Here is a 25,653-nt window from a genome sequence, read left to right on the forward strand (position 1 = left end):
CCCAAGATTTTAGTTTATTGTGAAAAATTTGAAGGTAATCCTCCTTCTTCATTATCCCATTTACTCTCTGTAAAGCACCAGTTCCATGGGCAGCAAAACAACTCCACAGCATAATTCTACCACCACCGTGCTTGACGGTAGGCATGGTGTTCTTTGGGTCAAAGGCCTCACCTTTTCTCCTCCAAACATATTGCTCGGCATTGTGGCCCAACAGCTCGATTTTTGTTTCGTCTGACCACAGAACTTTCCTCCAGAAGGTCTTATCTTTGTCCATGTGATCAGCAGCAAACTTCAGTTGAGCCTTAAGGTGTCGCTTTTGGAGCAAGGACTTCCTTCTTGCACGGCAGCCTCTCAGTCCATGGCAATGCAAAACATGCTTGACCATGGACATTGACACCTGTGTTCCAGCAGCTTCTAATTCTTGGCAGATCTGCTTTTTGGTGGTTTTCGGTTGACTCCTAACCCTCCTGACCAATTTTCTCTCAGCAGCAGGTGATAGCTTGCATTTTCTTCTTGATCATGGCAGTGACAAAACAGTGCCATGCACTTTATACTTACAAACAATTGTTTGCACTGTTGCTCTTGGGACCTGCAGCTACTTTGAAATGGCTCCAAGTGACTTTCCTGACTTGTTCAAGTCAATGATTCGCTTTTTCAGATCCGTGCTGAGCTCCTTTGACTTTCCCGTTGTAGCGTTTGTGGGCATTTGTATCCACTGAGCCCTATTTAAATGGCCTTAGAGACGTAACCAGCTGTAGTCACTCATAATCACTCACAAGAAGTTAAGAGGCAATGCTATGAAGCTCATTTCATTGACACAACTTTCTAAGTCACTAAAATTGCTAATTCATGTTGCTGTATGTATATTTTTGACCCAGCAGATTTGGTCACTTTTTCTGTTAACCCATAATAAAGTCATAAAAGATAAGATAATCCTTTATTACTCCCCGTGTCCGGGGAAATTTCCCATGTTACAGCAGCATACATCATACAGTAGAGCAACAATAGCAACAGTAAACAACAATGTAATGATAATCATAATCACAATCACAATATGTCCAGGAGTGTAGAAAGGGAAAGGTGGCTTATGGAATGATGTGAAGTACAGAGAAACTATGCAGATTATGTGGTAAGGGATTGTGTGAAGCAGTCCATTTTTGTGTAAACATCAGACAGTGATGCTGGTGTTATAAAGTCTTATAGCAGATGGAATGAATGAGTTGCGATAGCGTTCCGTATTGTAGGTTAAGTGTCTCAGTCTCCTACTGAAATTGCTACCTTGGGACTTCACAGTGTCATGCAGTGGGTGGGAGGGGTTGTCCCTCATTCATGAACCAAACTTCATGAATGTTTTTTTGTGACAAAGAAGCATCTGTTCCAATCACTCTATCAGAGAAAAATCAGAGTTGTAGAAATAACCATAAACTCAAGAGAGCCATGACATTATGTTCTTTACAAGTGTATGTAAACTTTGACCACGACTGTACCACTTCATGCGGTGGCTGGCATCAGGATGTACAAATGATGCACATCCCCTGTACCCCACCTTCATGGTAAACATATAAACATACTTTACAATGGAAAAAAAATACATTCAGCACAGAAGTTTAGAATTAATTATAAAGATGATTTAAAAATAGACATTAAGATCATACTACACTACAGTGCACAGCTATTCAAAATCTGTTTTCTTGTATGTGTATGAATTTTGATGACATCGTTGCACATCAGCCACTACAGTTGATCCTATTGCATCATTTCATGCACTGCCAGTGATTGCCTAGCCATTGCAAATTAATTTAAAAAAGAGTGAAACCAAGACGGCCAACACACGGCCAGAAACACCAAGTTGCTCGTTTCCTTTTGCTCAAACCTTCTATAAAAAGAGAGCTTTGCAGGAAACAAAAATATGGTGACATCAAGTAACATCTAAGGAGTCATGCAATTGCAAAATTTTCCAAGTATTGATTTTTTTTTTAATCAGGATGAAATTATAATTAATCACATGTCCACTTAAGTGTACATCATGCATCACAAGCTATATTTCAACTACAATTCACAAGCTACAATTATGCTATTACTGCTGCTGTTCTTGAAAATATATCATCTGCAGGAACTTTTTTTGGCAGTAAATAAACTTGTTAATGTTTTTAGACTGTAACTTCAAGTTTTTGTATATATTTATATTTTGTAGAGCTCAGGAGCAGGGTATAATACACAGGCCAACAGGATAGTAGAGGAATTACTACAGTCAAGTGAAAAGAATGATGCTTGTAGAAGTGAGGAGGAATGGCTACCAGAAAGGGAAGAATTAGTAAACAGTAGCAGTAGTAGTGACAGTGGAGCTGAGGACAATGAGTCCAGAAAGGATGCCGAGGAAGATGAGGCTGAGGATGCATCACAAGGTATTATGCCAGGATATTATTATTAGTGTAATGCTATCCTCAGTTCAGAGACAGTTCCAATTTTGTGCCAGTGGTGTGTATACTCTTTCTGTTATGACCTGTCTAGTAAAACAGATTTTAGTTTGATTTTGATATGCTGTCAAAGTTTAGAATAGTTTCCTTGCAGTAAATCTAGCCATAAAAACATCCAGTGTAAGTTAGTGCTGGGGCAGTGCACCCTGCTATGGCTGACAGTCGATGTATAATGAGCAAGAGACTTTACAGGAGAGTGAATCCCCCAATGGTGTTTGATTATTTATGTTGTCTGTGCTGTTTTTATTTGTGTTGTTGGTCCTTTGACCACTTTTACTTAAAAGTCCAACCAGGGACTGTCACATTCCCTCCTGTGCCAGTGATCAGACTCGTTTAATGAGGAACAGCTGGGAGGAAGCTCAGCTGAGCGTGATGACAATCAGGAGCAATCAGCTCAGCATAAAAGCCTGGCTCTCCTCAGCCTCCATTGCTGGATCATTGCGACTGAACTCTGCACTCTGCACTCTGCACTCTGCACTCTGCACTCTGCACTCTGCACTCTGCACTCTGCACTCTGCACTCTGCACTCTGCACTCTGCACACCGCACACTACAAGCTATATGCCGTTACATACCCTTCGCTGTCTGGACTCTGTTCATGCTTCATGCTGGATACACACCACTCGCTGACCGCATGCCACACGCCATACGCCACACTCCACACTCCGTCTCCCAAACCCTGGACTGCTGTGAGTTACCTTTCCCCGTGTTTAATTACCTCCACCAGGAGGTAATGTAATCATCGGAGTTTGTTTGTCTGTTTGTCTGTTTGTCTGTTAACAGCATAACTCAAAAAGTCATGGACGGATTTTCACCAAATTTTTACAGGATGTCTGACAGAGCAAAAGTAACAATCAATTAGATTTTGGAGGTGATCCGGATCACCGTCTGGATCCAGGATTTTTTTGAAGGACTCAGTACATTTGAGAGATGGCCGCCAGGCCATCTCTCCTGGCAGCCATCTCTCAAATGTACAGAGTCCTTCAAAAAAATCCTGGATCCAGACGGTGATCCGGATCACCTCCAAAATCTAATCGATTGTTACTTTTGCTCTTCCGGACATCCTGCAAAAAATTTGGTGAAAATCCGTCCATGAGTTTTTGAGTTATGCTGTTAACAGACAGACAGATGGCCTGGCGGAGGTCTGCGCTCTCTGAGTGCTTTTCTAGTTTAGTTTATAATTCCTCCACAGCCATCTGGACCGTCGCTTTATGCTCCACACTCCATATGTAATGCATCGGCTCTATGTGTCCCATGGTAATTGCATGGTCCCTGATTAAGTAAATAAAATAAATAAATACATACATTATATTAGTTCATAGTTCACATCACATTTCACAGTTCAATACACTGTATATCATTTTATCCATTTGTTTGTTAAATCCATATTTCTAAAACAATATCCATGGTGTCCATCTGAGTGGACATGTAAATATATTTTAATAAAAATAAATTGAAAAAAATAAAGTTCAAACCTTATTTTTTATGCCTAAAGATGGACAAAAACAAATGGTAAAAAAAATCCTGACTGAGGTTATCATACTTCATGCATGAAAGGGTTAAACAACAAAAACATTTAAAATGAATACTAGTAAGAAAACACGGTTTTCTTCCTGAGATCACAACCACCACTATTGATTCTCCTAATTGTGAATGTGTAGATGTGGGCTTCCTGCAATATAGTCATGTATAATAGTGTTTAAAGATGATGAGTGATAGTGATAATGGGATATGTGTAATAGTGTTAGAAGGGACTTGTAGAGGGTAAATATATGGAATGTAGACGGGGATATGTGCAATAGTGATTAAGAGAAACATGTAATATTATCATGTGCAATACAATTATATGTAATAGTGTCAGAGGGATATATGAAATGAACTCATGGTGGACTTATAGTGACAGTGGGGTACGTTTAGTAGAGCAATGTGCAATAATGATAGAGGGACACGTGCAATAACAACAAAGAGATATTAGCAGTATAGTCATCGGCTAATGTTAATTACTGGTTGGTAGCTGCCAATTTTTGTCTGTTATGTGCAGTACGTGTTATCACTTGTTGTTTGTTTTTCTTTTTGCATGTCTTTGTTCAGTTATGGTTTTATGTTATTTGTAATTTCTTTATCTTTGATCTGCCAATGGGACTCGAGATGGAATTTAGCCGTATGGCTACAATCTTATTAATCTACAATCTTAATTTACGTAGGAATGTACATTAATACGAACTGTCTCATTTTCAGAAAATAAATAAACAAACAAACAAATTACTTGTTGAGTATCATGCCATCACCAACATTTAGCACAACTTGAAAAATGCTAACATAGCGGCTAATATTATCCTGTTTAGCCTAACATAGGGCTTTACATTATACTATTTAGCCTACATTAACTTATTTAGCCTACATTAACTTCTTTAGGCTAACATTGTCTGTTTAGGCTAAAATATTATAAATAAATTTAACTCTGCCATGTGAGGTTTGTCGTGTATGACAGCACTATTTTCTGCAGGTTTACAATTTGTCAATGAAATCATTTCCAAAGTCAAGAATCAGTCTCAGTGCATTCAGGATCAGAGCATCAACATCTGCATCCTGGCTGGTTTCTTTGCTGTAGTTCTTCACAGGAAGGATGCAATTGAGTGGAATCCCCAGTTCAGAGCTGAGCTGTGTCATCTAAGTTTAAAAGAAGCAATAATTCAGTTTTCGTTCAGCCTCCACAGGTTTTTGAGCTCACATTCTGAGGAAATCCAGCTGAAACTCACCTTTTTCTTTACAAACTTGCTCTTGTAGATGTTCTGCAGGTTCCTTTCAGTTTCAGGACAGGCTTCATCAAGTTTGGTGACAATAAGCAGTTGGGGAATACCTGCCAACACAAAGTTTCACTTTTACTCACATTGTTGGAAAGTGGAAACCAGGGATTTTTGTCAACTGTTTTGCAAACATCAGCCCACACCAGCCTTTATCTGCTCTTACCCAGGTCACTGGCTGCTTCTCTGATCTGCCTCATCTTCTGTAAAAGTGAGTCTGAAATATTTGCTGCGTTTCCAGAACAGACACAAACCAGAACATGGGCTCTGTCATCCAGAGATGGTGTAGAGTTGTAGCCAGAATCAGAAGGAGACAGCGAAGATGCAGGGTTGAACTGTAAAATGTTGAAAAGATTCAAGTAAATGAAGGCTCATAAACAGAGTCACTATGAACAGAAATGTTTTGTTCTTCTGTGGATGTGGGAGAAGCAAAGAGAAGTAAAGTTTTCTGATTATCTGTCTGAAGCCCAAAGTCAGTCAGCAGGTTTGGAAGAGATGTTCCCTACAAAGAAATCACCAAATTGACTCCAAAATTAGAACAAGAAACTTTACAAACAGAGAGGATCATCAGATTTTGAAGTTCTTGGGGGTCAGTGAATGCATCATGTGTTCCTGTCTGGAAAAATAGCCCAATGTAAGCTTAAAATTGTAATGTTTCGACAAAATTGCACCATTCTACATATCTTGTTTTAAGATTTGTCAAAGGAAAACAAAAAATTGACTAGTTATAGTTTTTCTGTTTCCATAGAAGTGCAGGGGCCTCATTTATAAAGCTTGCATATGCACAAAACAGGGCTAGAAAGTGACGTATGCCACTTTCTACGCAAAGGTTGTAAAAACAAACTTGGCGTGAGAATGTGTGCACCGGAGCACCAACCTTGATGCTTGCGTACGCACAAAACAGGGCTAGAAAGTGGCGTAAATCACAACCTTTGCGTAGAAAGTGGTGTACGTTGTGATTTCTAAAAACAAACTTGGCATGAGAATGTGCGCACCGGTGCGCCAACTTTGATACTTGCTTACGCACATTTTGGAGAGAGAGGGAATGGCAGTGTCGGAGGGTGAAGTGGCGAATTGAAACCAGATTGATCTCAAACCTTTATTGTTATCACATATTAGACTTGTAGAGCCAGATAATCATAAACCCTCATTGTTGTAGATGTTCCTATAGTGCGCCATTCGGCCTATGACTGTATTTGCAGACCTATGTTCATATATCAAACTTCCATCTTCAAATAATTTAGAGCGGTTAGTGGCACTGATTGATTACTAATTTGGAAAAGGCATGTGACAATCAGTCCAATCGCTGATCAAGCAGATAAATCGTGGGTGACAGCCGTGCGTAATGTGGCACAATGGATGCGCTGGCATTGCTGGAATATCACATTAAGAATGGAGAGAGATTTTAGGGATCACGGGGATTTCCCGGCTAATAAGCCGATTCAGATTCCCTAGAGCAGTACTCTTGGATCTATGTGCTGAACTGGGCCGTCTTAGACAGACCCACCCGCCGAAACCACGCCATCCCGGTACAGACACAGGAGCTCACGACTCGGGGGTTTCTGGCGACACCGGCTCCTTCCAGCGGGAAGTGGCCGACAGGTCTGTGTTTTATATGAAGAATGTATGAGGTTACATTTGTTGTCTAAATCCTACCTGGGTCTGATATACAGTTACATGATGTCCTTTAGGTCTGGGATATCACAACCATCCCTCAGCGCAATAATGCCAGCTGTTTTGGATGACATTATAAACATGACTAGTCAGTACATCAGGTTTCCTTACACTGTGGGTGAACAGGCCAACATTAAACGGCAATTTGCAGCGATGTCCAGTTTCCCAAATGTAATCGGCGTAACTGACTGCGCTCATGTTGCTGTAAGGCTCCGAGTGAAAATGAATTTGTCTATGTGAACCGAAAAAATGTACATTCAATCAGTGTACAAATTATTTGTACATCGGACATGATCATAACATATTTAATGGCAGGGTGGCCTGGGTCAACACATGGTTCATTCATCCTGACACACAGCAGTGTGGGGAAAAGACTGCAGGCCGGCGCTGTGTAAAATGCCGTGGATCAGCAGCTTATTTATATACAGATACATTCATGAGTTACTTTGCATTGACCATTCATGGTAAAATGTGGGTGTGTTGTGGGCGGAATGTGAGGTGGATCCACTTGTGCAATCTTCCAGCTGGTGTGTGATTTATCAAGAAATTGCGTGCAGCTGTGCTTACGCACAGTTTTATAAATCAGGGTCGAAGGGCATACGCCCATTTCAGATTTTCGGTGTACGCAAACTTTTAGTATGGATCCTATGCAATGTTTTATAAATGAGGCCCCAGGTCTTTATGTTGTAGTAAAAAATGAGCCCACATTGTGTAAAAATGTGACAGGAGCTACAAGAAAAGCACTCAGAGAGCGCAGTATTCCACCAAGGCTGCTCAGTTTGAAGTATCATTTCAGACGGATATCTGTAATAAAAAATGACCTTGTGCTGAGCACAGGCATGTGTTATGCACATACACATTATGTATTTATACCGACTCACATGTAAACTACTCTTATAAAGGTCTATTGATCAGTTCATGACTCGTGTTAAAATAACATTCCCTCCATGCTTTTAATTTGAAGGCGTATTTTTAATGCTACAGGTTTTTATTTTGTCACCATTCCAGCAGAACAGGAAATGTTTCTCTTAAAAGCAGTTTCTTGACATGACAAAGACGCTGTCGAAAAGTCCAAAAATTCACGCAAAGGTGAAAGAAAATGGTTCCACGCTGTTGCTGTCTAGCAAAGGATGTGTCTAAACTTAGAAACACCTAGCTGGAATGGGGACAAGCTCTGATGGTGAATAAATGAGTGAAGGACAGAAAGGTGAATTTGTGTTCACATAAGGCTGACGGCTGAACGTAAAGAAGGGCTTTGTGAAACATCAGGAGTTTAACCATTGTCTGGCTGGGGTTTGCTACATCGCGTGACCTAAATATGTAGCGGATGGCAGGAATTGATGGGACTCAGAAACACCCCACAGTCTAATCAATTATTCCTTGTATGATTTCCAACGGATAAATCACAGTCAATTTGTAGTAGGATCGCAATCGTGTGATCATCAGACGGAAAATCCCAAACAAAGCCGTGGATCCAGATTATAAACCACATTAGTGCCAAAATCTAATCACTTGGTCCTTGTGTCATTTCTGATCTTCCCTGAAAATTTCATCCAAATCCGTTGGTCCGTTTTTGAGTAATGTTTCACACAGACAGATTCACAGACAAACGTACGCCGATCGTTACATAACTCCACCATTCCTTGGCGGAGTAATAAACATTTGACATTACTTGGGGTTCAGAGGTACTAAAATACAAAACTTCACCACTAGTGTCAGTTTTGCATTTAAGATTTTACCAAAAAACAGTCAAATAGATAATGTAAATGTTCATATTTACCACACACTTCTAAAACAAAGTGAAGTGTTTTACAGTTGTACCTTGTAATTCTCCATCACGTGTCCCATCATGGCCAGTTTGATGTCTTCCACTCTGACTCCTCTCCCACTGCCTTCCTCCACACCCATGATGTCATTGAAGACAAAGGGGTAATAGCTGCCCCAGCTGTGTTTCCTGATTTTATGGGTTTCATACTAAGAAATAAAGATGGTGAGATGGGCATTTCAGAAAATTTTAAAGCAGCAAAATCAAGACAAACATCTAGAGCACTACATTTTTTTTTGCTTGATCAAAAATATACATACAGCAATTTGTATAATAAGATTTGGTGATGTAAGAAGCTGTGTGTCAGATGTTCTTAGTTGGGTCTTAACTTCTCCTGAGGGATTTTGGTTGACTACAGTTGATGACTCAAAACCAATTTTAAAAAGGCCCATTTTAAACACTAAACTCAGCCACAAACACTAGCAGCTACTGATCCCAAATCATCTGTTTGTAAGTGTAAAGTATTCATGGTCCAGTTGTATTTCTGCCACCATCAGGAAGAAAACACAAACTATCACCTGCTGCTGAAAGACAATTGGTCAGGATGGTCAAACGTCAACCAAGAATCATCAAAAAGCAGGTCTGAATGAGTGATAAGCTGCTGAAACACAGCTGTCAGTGTCCACAGTGTTTTACATCAACATGGGCTGAGAGGATCCATGAAGGAGGAAGTTCTTCCTCTAGAAGCAGAACCTTAAAGCTCCACTCAAGTTTGCTGATGATCACATGGACAAAGAAAAGGCCTTCTGGAGGAAAGTCAAGTTAAGAAATCTTTATTGTCCCCACGGGGCCATTTTTGATGCAGCCAGCAGTAAAAACTGTTACGGAGCGGGATTTTTGAACCCAAAAAGCAGGCACTCAGAGCCAGGCAGATACACACGTGGACAAAATTGTTGGTACCCCTCAGTTAAAGAAGGAAAAACCCACAATTCTCACTGAAATCACTTGAAACTCACAAAAGTAACAGTAAATAAAAATTTATTGAAAATTAAATCATCAAAAACAGCCATTACTTTTGAATTGTTGATTAACATAATTATTTAAAAAAACAAACTAATGAAACAGGCCTGGACAAAAATGATGGTACCTCTATAAAAGATTGAAAACTATTTGACCAGAGTGACATGATTAACTCAGGTGTGTCATTTAATTGACATCACAGGTGTTTCCAAACTCATAATCAGTCAGTCTGCCTATTTAAAGGGAGACAAGTAGTCACCCTGCTGTTTGGTGAAAAGGTGTGTACCACACTGAACATGGACAACAGAAAGCGAAGGAGAGAATTGTCCCAGGACATCCGAAAAAAAAATTATAGACAAACATCTTAAAGGTAAAGGCTATAAGACCATCTCTAAACAGCTTGAAGTTCCTGTGACAACAGTGGCTCATATTATTCAGAAGTTCAAGACCCACGGGACAGTAGCCAACCTCCCTGGACGTGGCCGCAAGAGGAAAATTGATGACAAATTGAAGAGACGGATCGTTGGAATTGTATCCAAAGAGCCCAGAGCAACCTCCAAAGAAATTAAAGGTGAACTCCAAGGCCAAGGTACATCAGTGTCAGATCGCACCATTCGTCGTTGTTTGAGCCAAAGTGGACTTCATGGGAGACGACCAAGGAGGACACCACTGCTGAAAAAAACTCATAAAAAAGCCAGACTGGAATTTGCAAAAATGCATGTTGACAAGCCACAAAGCTTCTGGGAGAATGTCCTTTGGACAGATGAGACCAAACTGGAGCTTTTTGGTAAGGCACATCAACTCTATGTTCATAGACTCAAAAACCAAGCATACGAAGAAAAGAACACTGTCCCTACGGTGAAACATGGAGGAGGCTCAGTAATGTTTTGGGGCTGCTTTGCTGCATCTGGCACAGGGTGTCTTGAAAGTGTGCAAGGTACGATGAAATCTGAAGACTATCAAGGCATTCTGGAGAGAAATGTGCTGCCTAGTGTCAGAAAGCTTGGTCTCAGTCGCAGGTCATGGGTCTTCCAACAGGACAACGATCCAAAACACACAGCCAAAAACACCCAAGAATGGCTGAGAGAAAAGCGTTGGACTATTCTAAAGTGGCCTTCTATGAGCCCAGATCTGAATCCCATTGAACATATGTGGAAGGAGCTGAAACATGCCATTTGGAGAAGACACCCATCAAACCTGAGACAACTGGAGCTGTTTGCTCATGAGGAGTGGGCCAAAATACCTGTTGACAGCTGCAGAACGCTCATTGACAAATACAGAAATCGTTTAATTGCAGTGATTGCCTCAAAAGGTTGTGCAACAAAATATTAAGTTATGGGTACCATCATTTTTGTCCAGCCCTGTTTCATTAGTTTGTTTTTTTAAATAATTATGTTAATCAACAATTCAAAAGTGATGGCTGATTTTGATTATTTAATTTTCAATAAATTTTTATTTATTGTTACTTTTGTGAGTTTCAAGTGATTTCAGTGAGAATTGTGGGTTTTTCCTTCTTTAACTGAGGGGTACCAACAATTTTGTCCACGTGTGTAATTAACCAGAGATTTAATAAACAAAGACTAATGCAACAAAAACTCCAGACAGGAGGTATTCAAATAAAACAGGGCTCCAACTAAAACATGAGCAATGGACAGAAATAGGCCACAACAAGGGCTAGAACAAAAACGGGATGACTCACAATTTATAAGTCCATGGATCGGGCGCCGAGGCGGGGACAGAGGGGAAAAACTCCAGGAGCAGAGTGTGGGGAATATTCATTTCAACCTATCTATCAAACAATCATGTTTTAATTCTGTCTTTAGTTATAATCCACATTATACATAAACTTAGTTTCGATCTTTATCCCATAAGAACCCAGACCCATTTTTCCTTAAAGGCATTATGGAGGATGTTTTTGTTGTTTAATTTGTCTGATTCACATAAAATGAATATACTGACCTTTAGTGGACTTGTATGTATGGTTTATAAAAGAATAAAAAATTTAAAAAAATAACTGTGGACATGGCAGGACCTGAAAAACATCAGCCAATCAATGCGCTCGGACCGAGGCGTTTGCTTTGCTCCCTTTTCTGTCAATCAAAAATCTTCCGGCTCAGGCCTAGTTACGTATAGATTACGTACGCCTTGGACTTACGTGTTTTTTGTATGTGTTGCTTTGGTATAGCTTCGTAGTTAGCTGGCGACTTGTTTTGCTCATCTTTTTTTTACATAATGGCAGATAAAGATCCAGGGGGACCCAGCCGTAAAAGAAAGTCATTTTTTGAGGTCAGAGAAAATAAAAGATAACTGGATCACGAGAATGCAAAAACAAAAGTGATTATTGGCGAGTCATTTGGGCGATGGCGTCAGCTCAAGCAACAAATGGACGTAAAGACAGATGCCTTGGTTGCTAAATTCCTTCTGGACAGGTAAAATGTATTATTGATTATTGATTATACTGCGGCTGTAGGCAACTTCACGAGTCCTACGCAAGTTTCTGGAGGGGGGCGTTTCTTCGTAAATGTTAAGAGGGGGGAGGTTAGAGGGGGGGTGAGGGAGAGGTTGTATGTGCGCATGCGCATGCTACGTTCAAAGTCGTAGGAAATTAAATCTCCTCTAATGCCTTTAAAGGACTTAAAAAGTTAAGGTCAGACATATAGTAGGGAGGTTAATCAACTTTTGACTTCAAATCATGATGCAAAAGTCCCCTTTGGTATGTACAGCCATGGCCATAAGTTTGGACACAAGTACCATGACGCTTGGGAATCTTAGAAAATACTACAAAATTGTCACTTACAATACAGTACACAACTCCTGAGAACTATATTAAGTTTCATATTTAAAAAAAAAAACATCAAAAGAGTTTGGTGTCATTTTGTTATTCTTACCAAATACCATTTTTTTTTGTTATTTTCTTCTAATATTATGTTTTGGGAACAAAGTTGTTCCAGTTGTTGGAATTTATTGATAATATTATATCCCTTGTTGATTTGTTGACTAATTAAACTGGTGCTGTCAAAAAATATTAGTTATGTTCTGCAATAGACATCAAAACAGACATAGTAAGTCATGCTGTGTCAAACTTATGGCCATGGCTGTAAGTACCTTAGGGTCATACATGTAAATTTATCCTAAGACACAAGTGAGATCACGCTTTGGCGGCCATATTTAAAATGGCCACCGACCATCCTTGAGAGGCCCATATATTTTCTTCTGTTATAGCTATAATGGCAAACTTGGTGTCAAATTGTACATTTTTTGGGGGTCAAGGAATCCAATAAAATCGGTTTCAAGACTTAAAAAAGAATGATATTCTCCTCACCATGACAACTGAAGGTAAAATATGCAATTTATATTAAAAAAAACACACACACCAAAAACACAGTCAAATCAAAACTCAATAATTTAATAAATACAGCTTAAAGTGTTGAATATGTGTATTATGGATGCTAAGAAAATGAGTAGTGAGACAACAAGTCCATAACTACAATCAAAGAAAAAAACATTAGACCTCCCTTGTCTTCTTCAGTTTCTTGTTCATTTTAATGCCTGGTACAACTAAAGGTTCATTACCTGAAGAACGCAATGAACATGACAAAAAATGCAACTGATTCCATAATACTTGTCTTATTACATCTTATTTAACATCCTCTGGCTTCATTGTATTCCCTGGTATATAAGAGTATTTTGTGTCCTATCTGACATGCTTAAGCTTCATTGTATTCCTGGGGTAACTAAGAGGACATCTCATGTCATCAGCAGCACTGCACATGCAAAGGCCTAGAGTGGATTCCTGCTGACATTCAAGCCATAGCACAACTCAGAAGTTGTCAGCTTTCACATAATGCCTAAAATTGAAGAATTATGTGAAGCCACAAAGGCAGCCATCTTGGTCCTTCTGGAAATTGGCATGAGTGAGAGACAAGTAGCGAAGAAACTGAAGATCTCCAAGACACCCGTTCATTACACCAACAAAACAACAAAACCAACATGGTTCTACCAAACTGCTAGCTGGTCATGGCAGGAAACGTCTTTCTACCCACCAGATGACCGTCACTCATCCATTCCTGAGTCAGGAATCATCCTCAGACCTCCAGGGACCTTAAAATGAGTGGACACTGGAGAAATGGGACTTGACTGTTGATGATTGGACAACAGCTCTCTTCAATGATGACTCCAATTTTCACTTGATGCCCACTCCAGCCAACTTACTGGTTAGGATGAAGCCTGGTGAAGCTACAAACCAGACTGTCTGCCCCTACAGTAAAACATGGGGGTGGATCAGTGGCCATCTGAGGTAGTTTCAGTCTGGGTGGAACAGGGCAAATGAACCAGGTCATGTACAGCACTACTCTTGAAAACAGTCTTCTTCCATCAGCTGGAAAATTCTTTCCTGCTTCCAATTACTGGATTTTCCAACAAGACAATGCCCCTTGCCACACAACAAGGTCAGTTAAAGCCTGGATGGAGAACCAGAACATTGGAACCATGCCTTGGCTGCTCAATCACCAGATCTAAATCCAACTTAGCCTAGCCGCGCTAGACAACCCACAGCAACGAATTTAATTCTCTGCCAGGGTGGGTCTAGTTACCCTCCATAAGGCTCGAGGTTGGATGCTCCTAAAACTGGCCGGACGAATCACCATGAAGTGTAGAGTCAGAAGGCGGGCGTAACTAAGTGACGACAGAGGCGCGACGATTCTGACAGAAACAACCGGAAACAACTAGCCGAGCCGCGCTAGACAACCCACGGCAACGAATTTAATTCTCTGCCAGGGTCGACAACAAAAACGACAACAGTCGTTGAGCTCCATTAGCACCGACTCTGAATAATCTTTCTGTTAACATGTCTGTAATATACTTGAGCTTCACCCATTGACTGTATAAATAAGGCTTCACCGAACTACCGCATCCTCTGATTTCCGGTGCTCTAGGAGCCTATTCGTTGTGCTGATTGGTTGTATACCTACCCAATTGCTACAGAGTGATTTCATAGACAACCTTTTAGCCCGCCTTCCTCCCTGTCGAGCGTGCCTCGACCCTTGCGTCTTCAGAGCATGGGTCTAGCTCGGCTAAGCTAAATCCAACTGAAAACCTGTGGAAAATCATCAAACGCTAAATGGAGAACCACAAGCCCAAAAACAAAGCAGATTAGTTAGAATTCATGCAACAGGAATGAGCTGCTGTGACAGCAGAACAATGTCAGAAGCTGGTAGAGAGCATGCCAAAATGCATGGCTGTAGTCATCAGAAACAATGGTTATGGATCAGTACTAACTCCTGTGTGGATCATGGGACTAAAACAGACAGAAAAGAAAACATGGAATCCTAAAAGCTGTTTTTTGGCAGTACAATGCCATAGCTATTGATGGAAGAACTGAAGTCATTTTGGTTATTATCAAGAAAACCATGGAAAATGTCTGATATCAGCTCTGAAATTAAACTTTCATGAGTTATTTTGTTGTTGTCATTATATTTGTCCAAACAAATGTACATTTAGTGGTACCAGGAATTAAAATGAACAAGAAATTCAGGAAAACAAGGGTGGGCTAACATCTATTTCCATGTTAGAAGTAGGAAAAGCCATACCTATAATTTTTTAGTGATGAGGACTAATAGCTTGGTGTAAATACATCTCAAAGATGATTGTCTATTTAGATGTCTGCACAACTGTGGGAACATGAGCCATAACATCTACAGAAAGACATACAAAGCAGCCTCTGCATGCAGCATTTGCAAGGTGCCTTACAGCCAGTCTTAAATTTGCACATGACAAGATCTGGCAAGTCCTTTGAAATAGTGGAGCCTGTCCTCATAAAAAAAAAACAACAACCATATAGGTCGTCTGTACACGTCCGTATTACGACCGAGTGTTACGTTTTGATGTTAAGCGACCTCTAGCGGTTGAGTAAATATCGACACTCCGGTGTCGCAGGTGAAACGTCACCATGAACAAACTTTTACCTAACACTATCCCTAACCCTAACCCTAACCATAACCATAACCCTAACCCTAAACCCGTGTTGCGAAAGTGAGGAAAAAGCCGTTTTGCGAATTAAATCCCGTAATGTGTTCCTTTTCCCTGTAGGGGCGCTAACGTAAATACACTCTCATGGGTCGTATTCCGTTGCACGTTACATACGACCTGTGTGGTCGTATGAGTTGGAGGACTTGTTGAAATAGTGGCAGTTGTAGTGTAGACAGGAGTTGGCGGAGAGTCTGGGGAACCCTGCTGCCATCCCCATAGAGATGGCAAGACTGTTGCATGGTATTGGACAAGTGCCTTGCCCCATGCATGTCCACTCTAAAGAGAAACATGATTCGTGATACCAAGGCCCTCCATTATTCTTAGCCATATTTATATCATGTCCCTACACAATTTTTTCTTATCTGATAAGCTACTTGAAGGAGGTGCTGATGGAGTGCATCACTGCTTGGTGGAATGTGGTGAAAGCCTTTTCCTTTGTGAAAAAAGAGGGAGAGTTGTGCAGCATCTACAGTTGTGATGTCCTCAGATACACCACAGAGCATCGGGACAAATCTCTGGAGCCTGGACTACGGTAGCTGATTGTTTGTCTGAGGACTTTCATTGCATGCTGAGCTATAGTGGGGCTGGTAGTCAACTCTGTGAACAGTGGCAACATGTATGATTTTGATGGGTGAAGTAGCCTCTGTGATGCAATAGCATTTCTGCAGCTTTTGTGCTACATGGCAGGATTTTAACTCATCACCTGCACTACATAGTGACTCACCCTGGATCTTATCTATAGCTTTCTTTTTAAACATGATTGCAATCACTGTCATCTTCCCCCTGGACAGAGCTCTGTCCCATCTGGAGAAGCCTGCAAGTTCTGCAAGAATCATGTTCTTTGATTTTAATTTCCAGTTTTTAATACGATTCAGCCGGTTCTTCTGAGGGAAAAGCTGGAGGTTACAGGAGTGGATCACCACCTCTTGGGTAGGATAATGGACTACCTCACAGACAGACCACAGGTTGTGAGGACACAGGACTGTGAGTCTGACATGGTGGTCTGCAGCACAGGAGCCCCATAGGGAATGGTCTTGGCTCTGTTTCTTTTCACCCGGTACACTGCAGACTTCATAGACCACTCAGCCAGCTGTCATCTGCAGAAGTTCTCTGATGACTCTGCAGTCGTCGACTAGCCAAGCTAACATCCCTGTTGGACAGTATCTCCCACCCCATGCATGATACTCTGAGGGCATTGGACAGCTCCTTTAGTGACAGACTGATTATCCCAGGTGTGTGAAGAAGTTTTACTGCAGGTCCTTCCTTCATGCTGGTATCAGACTTTCCAACAGACCACACACACACTCAATAACAGTTACCAAATTGTCATATGCAATAAGCTAAAGTGAAATTCATTTGTGTATATATTTATAATAATGAAGTTAAGTAACTAGCAAAATGTAGGCTATGTGCTTGCTTCAATAATGAAGCTAAGTAGTTGATAGCTAGCTAGCTATAATGTAGCTAACTATTTATTAATTAGCTAGTTATTAATTATCAAACCTTAAAAAATATTTTCTATTCAGTGAGAAAGGCATACAAACCTCAAAGTGTCAACCTGTCACTTTGGACCTTCAACAGCTGCTACAGCTGTTACAATCCCTAGTGCATCTGAGCATATGCTACTCCTGACTAGTTGAAATCTCATGCTACTTAAGACAAATGTAATGTACAGAAGTAGTTACACTGCTTAAATAAAAAACTTTTTGATGGAAATGATAAGTAAAGTCACTCTGATGACACAATTTTTATGTAAAATGTGCATCTTTACCCCCAGTTGTCATGGTAAAAGGAAAGCTGTTGGTATTTTAAACTTGAAACCTATTTTGTTGGCTTCCTTGACCCCAAAAATGTACACTTTGACACAAAGGTTGTCATTATATCTATAACAGAAGTAAAGATATGGGCTCTAGAGGATTTTCGGCACATTGGCGGCCATTTTTGAAAAAAATGTGTTTATTTCCAAAACAAAGGGTGATCTCACTTGTGTCTCAGGATAAATTTATTTGTATGACCTGAAGGTACTTCCATACCAAAGGGGACCTTTGCATCATGACTTGAAGTCAAAAGCCTATTTTTTGGGATTAACCTCCCTAGTAATAAAGCTTTACAAGGAAGAGACTGGGGCACTCAAAGTGTTTGTTACACTGGTGTCACCGTGGGTTCTTATGGGTTAAATTCCTGAGCTTCCAAAGGAAATACAAGCGCTGGTTGGCTTTCTTGCACACAGCATCAACCTGATGCTCGAAGGACATTCTGTCGTCAATTACCGTCCCAAGATATCTATACTGCTGAACTGATTCCACAGTTTGACCATTAATCGACAGGGGAGCGAAAACTGAACGGGACTTCCTAAAATCAGTCTTCATTTCCTTGGTTTTCTGAACATTAATAGTGAGGAAGGACGACTTGCACCACTGAATGAAGTCCTCTACTACAAGGCCGGGCACAGGGTCAGGCTGAGAAGGGACACAATCACAGAATCATCAGAGAACTTCACAATATGATGCTTCTCATATGAGCTCCAACATGCATTCGTGTATAATGCAAAAAGAAGGGGCGACAGGACGCATCCTTGGGGGGAGCCAGTGGAGGAGAAGAGAACATCAGACAAAATGCCATTGACCCTGACCCGTTGTGATCTGACAGTTAAAAAATCCAACAACCAGGCGCCCGTATAGCTCATTGGGTTAAGTGGGCAACCCATGTACAGGGGCTAGTCTCCGACGCAGCCCGGGTTCGATTCCTGCCCGTGGCACTTTGCTACATGTCTTCCCCCTACTCTTCTCCCCATTTCCTATCACTCTTCACTGCTACTATCAAAATAAAAGGCAAAAAATAAATAAAAATCCAACAACCAGTAAATCAAACTCCTGTAGATCTTCTAATTTAGAAGACACTGGGACAAAATATGGGGTTGAATGCAATTAAAAGCAGATGTAAAGTTGATAAAGAGCAGGCAGACAAAATTTTTGACGCCATCTAAATGCGACATAATCATGTTAAGTAGGGTGATTGTTGCATCGTCAACCCCCCTCCCTGACTGATACGCAAATTGGAGAGGGTCCAAGTTTGACTGGGCAGTGTTCATAAGATCCTCTTTCACAATCCTCTCAAAAGACTTCATTACCAAAGAGGTAAGTGCCACGGGTCTAAAGTCATTCAGTGCCTTCGTGCATTTGTTTTTGGGCACAGGGACAATAATCGAGTCCTTCCACAGGTGGGGCACCCTGTGGACCTGAAGTGACCAGGAGAAGATGAAACTGAAGATGTCAGCTAGCTGCTCGGTGCAGTTCCTCAGAACCCGACCTCCAATCCCATCAGGACCCGGGCTTTTCCTCTCCTTCACACCACGGAACACCCTCTGTACCCTCTGCTTGTTGACATGCATTGCCACTGTACTGTTTAGATCTAAGGAATAAAAACTGAGCATACATATGTTTGGGGGAGAGAAGGTGAGGCCTTGAACCCCAAGAACACCAAACCTACCATCAAGCATAGTGGAGGCAGTATCATGCTCTGTGGAACTGGAGCTTTACACAAAGTATTTGGAATAATGAAGGAGGAATCTAAAGTAAAACTGGCCAAAGGATGTTTGACCAAATATTTCTGAACACATACACACGTGGACAAAATTGTTGGTACCCCTCAGTTAAAGAAGGAAAAACCCACAATTCTCACTGAAATCACTTGAAACTCACAAAACTAACAATAAATAAAAATTTATTGAAAATTAAATAATCAAAAACAGCCATTACTTTTGAATTGTTGATTAACATAATTATTTAAAAAACAAACTAATGAAACAGGCCTGGACAAAAATGATGGTACCTCTATAAAAGATTGAAAACTATTTGACCAGAGTGACATGATTAACTCAGGTGTGTCATTTAATTGACATCACAGGTGTTTCCAAACTCATAATCAGTCAGTCTGCCTATTTAAAGGGAGACAAGTAGTCACCCTGCTGTTTGGTGAAAAGGTGTGTACCACACTGAACATGGACAACAGAAAGCGAAGGAGAGAATTGTCCCAGGACATCCGAAAAAAAATTATAGACAAACATGTTAAAGGTAAAGGCTATAAGACCATCTCTAAACAGCTTGAAGTTCCTGTGACAACAGTGGCTCATATTATTCAGAAGTTCAAGACCCACGGGACAGTAGCCAACCTCCCTGGACGTGGCCGCAAGAGGAAAATTGATGACAAATTGAAGAGACGGATCGTTGGAATTGTATCCAAAGAGCCCAGAGCAACCTCCAAAGAAATTAAAGGTGAACTCCAAGGCCAAGGTACATCAGTGTCAGATCGCACCATTCGTCGTTGTTTGAGCCAAAGTGGACTTCATGGGAGACGACCAAGGAGGACACCACTGCTGAAAAAAACTCATTAAAAAGCGAGACTAGAATTTGCAAAAATGCATGTTGACAAGCTACAAAGCTTCTGGGAGAATGTCCTTTGGACAGATGAGACCAAACTGGAGCTTTTTGGTAAGGCACATCAACTCTGTGTTCATAGACTCAAAAACCAAGCATACGAAGAAAAGAACACTGTCCCTACGGTGAAACATGGAGGAGGCTCAGTAATGTTTTGGGGCTGCTTTGCTGCATCTGGCACAGGGTGTCTTGAAAGTGTGCAAGGTACGATGAAATCTGAAGACTATCAAGGCATTCTGGAGAGAAATGTGCTGCCTAGTGTCAGAAAGCTTGGTCTCAGTCGCAGGTCATGGGTCTTCCAACAGGACAACGATCCAAAACACACAGCCAAAACACCCAAGAATGGCTGAGAGAAAAGCGTTGGACTATTCTAAAGTGGCCTTCTATGAGCCCAGATCTGAATCCCATTGAACATATGTGGAAGGAGCTGAAACATGCCATTTGGAGAAGACACCCATCAAACCTGAGACAACTGGAGCTGTTTGCTCATGAGGAGTGGGTCAAAATACCTGTTGACAGCTGCAGAACGCTCATGGACAAATACAGAAATCGTTTAATTGCAGTGATTGCCTCAAAAGGTTGTGCAACAAAATATTAAATTATGGGTACCATCATTTTTGTCCAGCCCTATTTCATTAGTTTGTTTTTTTAAATAATTATGTTAATCAACAATTCAAAAGTGATGGCTGATTTTGATTATTTAATTTTCAATAAATTTTTATTTATTGTTAGTTTTGTGAGTTTCAAGTGATTTCAGTGAGAATTGTGGGTTTTTCCTTCTTTAACTGAGGGGTACCAACAATTTTGTCCACGTGTGTATTTGTGACCCAGCAAATTTTGTCATATTTAAAAAATACTTTCAGAAATTTAATAAAGTCATGAAAGCACCAAAATTATTATTTTTTTGCTTGTTTGTTTTTTTGTTGTTGTTGAGATGAAGAAATCATAGAAATCCCACTACATATATTATTGAAACTAATGTTTTTAGTCTATTTTTATGCAGTATCTTGTCTTGTATCTCAGCAGAAATAAATGTCAAATGATCAGACATTTCATGATACATATTACATGTGAAAGTTAGTACCAAGAAATCTGAAGGTAGTTCAAACACATCAAGTCAGAGTGAACAGAGGAGAGTTTACATACTTTTGTGGTGAAACTTGCTCCTTCAGAGTTTGTTGTGCTGGGCAGCGCTGTATGGGCTATTGTCCCTCGTACGACAGTGCTGACAGAATTGATGAAGCTGGACTTTCCAGCACCAACTGGCCCGTAGAGCAAAACTCGGAGTTGTTTCACTGCATCTCCTTCAGGTTCAAAATCCCTCATGTACTGCAGATCATGCTGAGTGTTTCTGTTCAAATGTGCAGGAAATAGATTTAAGACAACAGTTTTAGCATGACTAACAGCTAGCATGCTCACTGTGAAGCATCAGTCTGATTACATTCTTAGCATTTTACTATTGGCTAATCAGTATTAGATTAATGCTATTTTATTTATAGCATTCAATCAATTTAAATTTGCTAATTAGGACTGGACAAATGAAATTTTGACTCAATGGTGTTGCATAAATTGTCACAAGATCACCAAAGTTAAATGTCTGAAGCACTTTTTATCACAATCCATCCAATAGTTTCAGCAACAGTTAATTTCAGATTCACTCTGAGCCACAAAATTCAGCAGCCAGTTTGAAAGGCATGTTATCTTTTTAAAAGATGCCAAAATTACGTCATTTCTCAGCAACAGAAACTGTACAAAATGAAAAAGATTCTGAAAAAACTTTACAATGATCCTTGAGCTGATCATGTGTGGTGTGCGGCTCAGTTTGAAAAAGTAACCAGATCTAAGCATAAAATTGTCTTATTTAATCCAAATCACTAGTGTAGAGCCACATTTTTCCAGATATTATTTTCCACATTTTTGTTAAATAAATAATTTAGGAAATCATTTTTTTGTCATTTAGAACACTATAACTTTATTGTGCTAGACAGCAGACATTTCTTTCATTCTCCATACTTATAGTCATGGTTTTACTGTTTCTGTAGAGGTGCAGACTTTATATTCAAGTTAAAATGGATTCAAGTTCATATCAGACTCTCAAACATACAAGAGCAACAAGAACGTCTGGTAAAATGTACATTTACTCACCCCCACTGTAATTGTCTCCATGGAGTTTTAAAAGCTGTCAAGAAAATTGTATTAGAAGGAATTTGGTGTTCAACACCAGTTACTGAAATAACAAATTCATCAAAGTCCTGCAGAAATGGAACAACTTGAGAATAATTCACAGAATTCATGTTGTAACTCACTGGGAGAAGGAGGTCGGGGTGGAGCAGACGCTGCAAAGTAAAACAGATGCAACAGTCTGAGTAAGAAAGATATCAAAAACAGTCATTGTAATTCCAGTCAAAATGAAGAAATACATTTTTTAGACCCACAATTATCAGCAGCTACATAATTAGGTATCCAGTCTGAAACTTGTGACAAAAGTTTTAATTTTAAGTGGAATTTAGTGATATTAAACAGATGATTCTAATAAAATAGGAGACTGCAACAAAAGAGTGAAGCTGATGTAACATGACCAGACATGACTCCTGCTGCATCATCAACAGAGAATAACATCATTAAGTTAAAGTCTTGTGTTCTGTCGGTGCTTTCATATTACCCACCTGGAGTTGATGATGAACCTCCCATGACTGAAAGAAAAGGATAAAAATTATGAATGCAGTGATAATGTTTCATTTCAGTGACCGATTTGATCTTGACTTGTGAATTTCAATAAAGTACTATTTAAAGGAAAAAGGAAGTTTGGTATAATTTACTGTAAACTATTGTTTAGTGAAACCATTTGCAACTACTGAAAGTAAACATCAATTTTAAAAAAAGTCAACCTGATTCTTTTCTTCACACACGTGGGAAACAAATCAAGTCCTTCAGTAAAATACTAAACAAATGATTTTTTTCATCCTTACATAATTGTTAAAACACATGAACCATAGCAATATATGTCTTAGAATAAAAATACAGAAATGCAATTCTTCTTTTCTAACCTGATGTTAAACACAGTACAGAACTCTTACCTTTGCTGCTCAGCTGCTGCAGAGAGGAAAGTAGAATGAAGCTGCTCAAATACAGAGAGAGGGGCTTTTATAGAGACTTTACTTTCACTTTCTTTTTGCAATAGACCACATGGTTTATAAGAACTGGGTGGTGGGCTAAGGGCTGCAGGATAAATCAGGTGTTTTCCAAGAAATGGATGGAGAGCACAAATTAGGTAGACAACTTCCTATATTGCTATCGACTGTCTCACAGATAAGCCTGGAGCTTTCAAGCTGTGGCTACAAGAATCTCACTTGCAGACGCAGCAAAAGCTTCTTTATGTTCACTGCTTGGGCAGCACAGAAGGAGACAGTAAAGTTTGGAAAAACACATTATGTAACACTTATGAATGAGTTTTCAGTTCCTGTTTCTATTGTTGCTGGTAGGAAGAGGATCAAATGGGTCAATATCATTATAAAGTACCTTTTGGTGTCCTCATCGGAATCACTTAGTAATCATTAATATGTTAAATGAAAAGTTTAGGTGTTATTACAAATGCCCATGCCATACATTGACACACAGCTCAGTACCAGAGTAACTTTTTAAAAATGTCCTTTGCTAGTTTTATATCAGGACTGCACATTGGGGTGGTGGTTAGCACTTTTGCCTTGCAGCAAGAAGATCCCCAGTTCAAATCCCGGGGTGGGCATCTGCATCACAGGACACATTTTCTCTGGCCAGGCAACAGGGGAAAACCCCTGGCATGCCGTATCCATGCTGCTCTTCTTAGATTTCTGTCCATTGTAGTGCCTCACAAACCAGTGCTTTGGCTTATATGTACCCTCACATCATTAGCCACAAGTGTGATCAATTTTGAGTTGTTGTGTTCAACCGGTGGCACCTGAGCTTTAACTGTGTTTGACTTTTGCCACCTGTGCTCACCATTATGCAACACAGGTGCATCACAATGACAATGTGTTGACAAGATGTGTCTAAACAGGTGAAAAGTGCTTATGGTTTTGCCAAAAGAGTGACTGATTCAATAAGTGGGTTCAGGCAACTGAGAATTTGGTTCAGACAATAGAGTTTAGTGTTTTAGCAATTGAGAAAAACTGTTATTGTGACAGCAATGTTGGAACACTGTCCCAGTTCTGCTTCCTAGTGTTCACTTTTTGAAAAAATTGTGCTATGAGTGAAAAAGTGTGTTCAAATGAGCAAAAACTGGGTTAAGTCTGTTGCAAAAAGAGTGCAAGAGTTTTTGAAACTGTGTGCAAACCATGAATCGTGTCCAAAATTTGGACAGCAGAGTCCTGTTTGTCCTGTTTTTGAGAAATATGTGCAGTCAGTTGGTGGTTGTGTGCAGTGAATGGAATTCTGTGTCTCATCAATTGAGAAAAACTGTAACAATGGTCTAAGGTCAATTTGATACAAGAGATATGAAATTGAGTTGAAATTTGTCATTTATGACTAAGGGGCTGCAGTGGCTGTTAAAAGTGAAAGTGAAAGTTGCTTTCTATAGAGCATCATGCTGTTATTCAGCATCCTCACTCTGATCCTCCCTACAGCAGCAGCAGCAGCAGCAGCAGCAGCAGCACAGTGACGGTAGGAATCCACACTGACAGAAATCCATTCATGTTTGTGTGAGAGGAGTTTTAAATGACAAAATAATGCTGTTGACATCACATACTTTGTACTAATTTGCATGTTTGTATTTTAGTTTTAGTTATTTTTTCAGTTTTTGATTGAATCTGTTCTTCTGCATGTGAACATGAGTTAACAAACAGCAGAACAGAGTTCTCCTGTTTCTCTGCTGTTCTTGTCCCTCTATGGACCTCGTTTGTTTAGACTGCTGCAGTGTCGACGTTACAGATCTCAGATCAGACAGCTGCAGATGATTCAGTTCTCTCTCAAAGCTACACTGGCTTCCTCTGTGTCAGTCAGCTGCTTTAAAATACTAATGCTGACTTGTTCAAAAGCAGCATTTAGTTTTTAATTCAACATCTTGAAGTCTTTCTTTGCTGCTTCTTAGGTTTCCTTTTCCTTCTTGGTTCTCAAATTACAGCATGGAAAGTCCAAATGAAATTAAGTGGCTCTAAATACTAATTACTATCAATGTCACTAGAACAGTTTAGTTGTTGCTTCTTACGTTTTTTTCCCTGTCCTCTTTCCTTCTTGGTCCTCAGATTACAACATGGAAAGTTCAGATGAAGGTAAGCAGGAGTCAATAATAATGTCACTAAATTGGTTAAGTGTTGATTTTGTGTTTGACCTACAACAAAAGCCAAAACTGAGTCAGGAGGCTGGATTTCATGTGCTATTAATCACCTTCAAAAACATTAAGGGACTGTGCTCCACACCAGAGATGCAAATGTTAGACAAATTGCTTCATCAATTAATAATCATTTAATCATTGAT

The 25,653-nt window shown here is 40.0% G+C and overlaps 1 protein-coding gene across 1 annotated transcript; it reads right to left on the reverse strand.

Annotated features, from left to right (window-relative positions):
- Positions 1-3,530: 3,530 nt before the first annotated feature.
- Positions 3,531-23,455, reverse strand: LOC127537216 (interferon-induced protein 44-like). The gene is made up of 9 exons (XM_051959321.1): positions 23,280-23,455; positions 22,869-22,895; positions 22,509-22,538; positions 22,348-22,381; positions 21,349-21,553; positions 8,776-8,928; positions 5,447-5,615; positions 5,236-5,336; positions 3,531-5,146 (listed from the first exon to the last, which is right to left on the reverse strand). The coding sequence occupies exons 2-9, from the start codon at positions 22,891-22,893 to the stop codon at positions 4,985-4,987; spliced, it is 879 nt and encodes a 292-aa protein (XP_051815281.1). The 5' UTR covers positions 22,894-22,895; positions 23,280-23,455; the 3' UTR covers positions 3,531-4,984.
- Positions 23,456-25,653: the final 2,198 nt, after the last annotated feature.

This window comes from Acanthochromis polyacanthus, chromosome 14, assembly GCF_021347895.1.
Source record: "Acanthochromis polyacanthus isolate Apoly-LR-REF ecotype Palm Island chromosome 14, KAUST_Apoly_ChrSc, whole genome shotgun sequence".
Lineage (NCBI taxonomy): Eukaryota > Metazoa > Chordata > Actinopteri > Pomacentridae > Acanthochromis > Acanthochromis polyacanthus.

What these genes read in the sequence shown, in the direction of transcription:
- LOC127537216 (XM_051959321.1), bottom strand. Translation starts at nt 22,893, where the DNA reads ATGGGAGGTTCATCATCAACTCCAG. An exon ending in GAGCAAGTTTCACCACAAAA is followed by an intron (nt 8,929 to 21,348) that starts GTATGTAAACTC and finishes TTTATTTCTTAG; the next exon opens with TATGAAACCCATAAAATCAG. An exon ending in ACGTGATGGAGAATTACAAG is followed by an intron (nt 5,616 to 8,775) that starts GTACAACTGTAA and finishes AACATTTTACAG; the next exon opens with TTCAACCCTGCATCTTCGCT.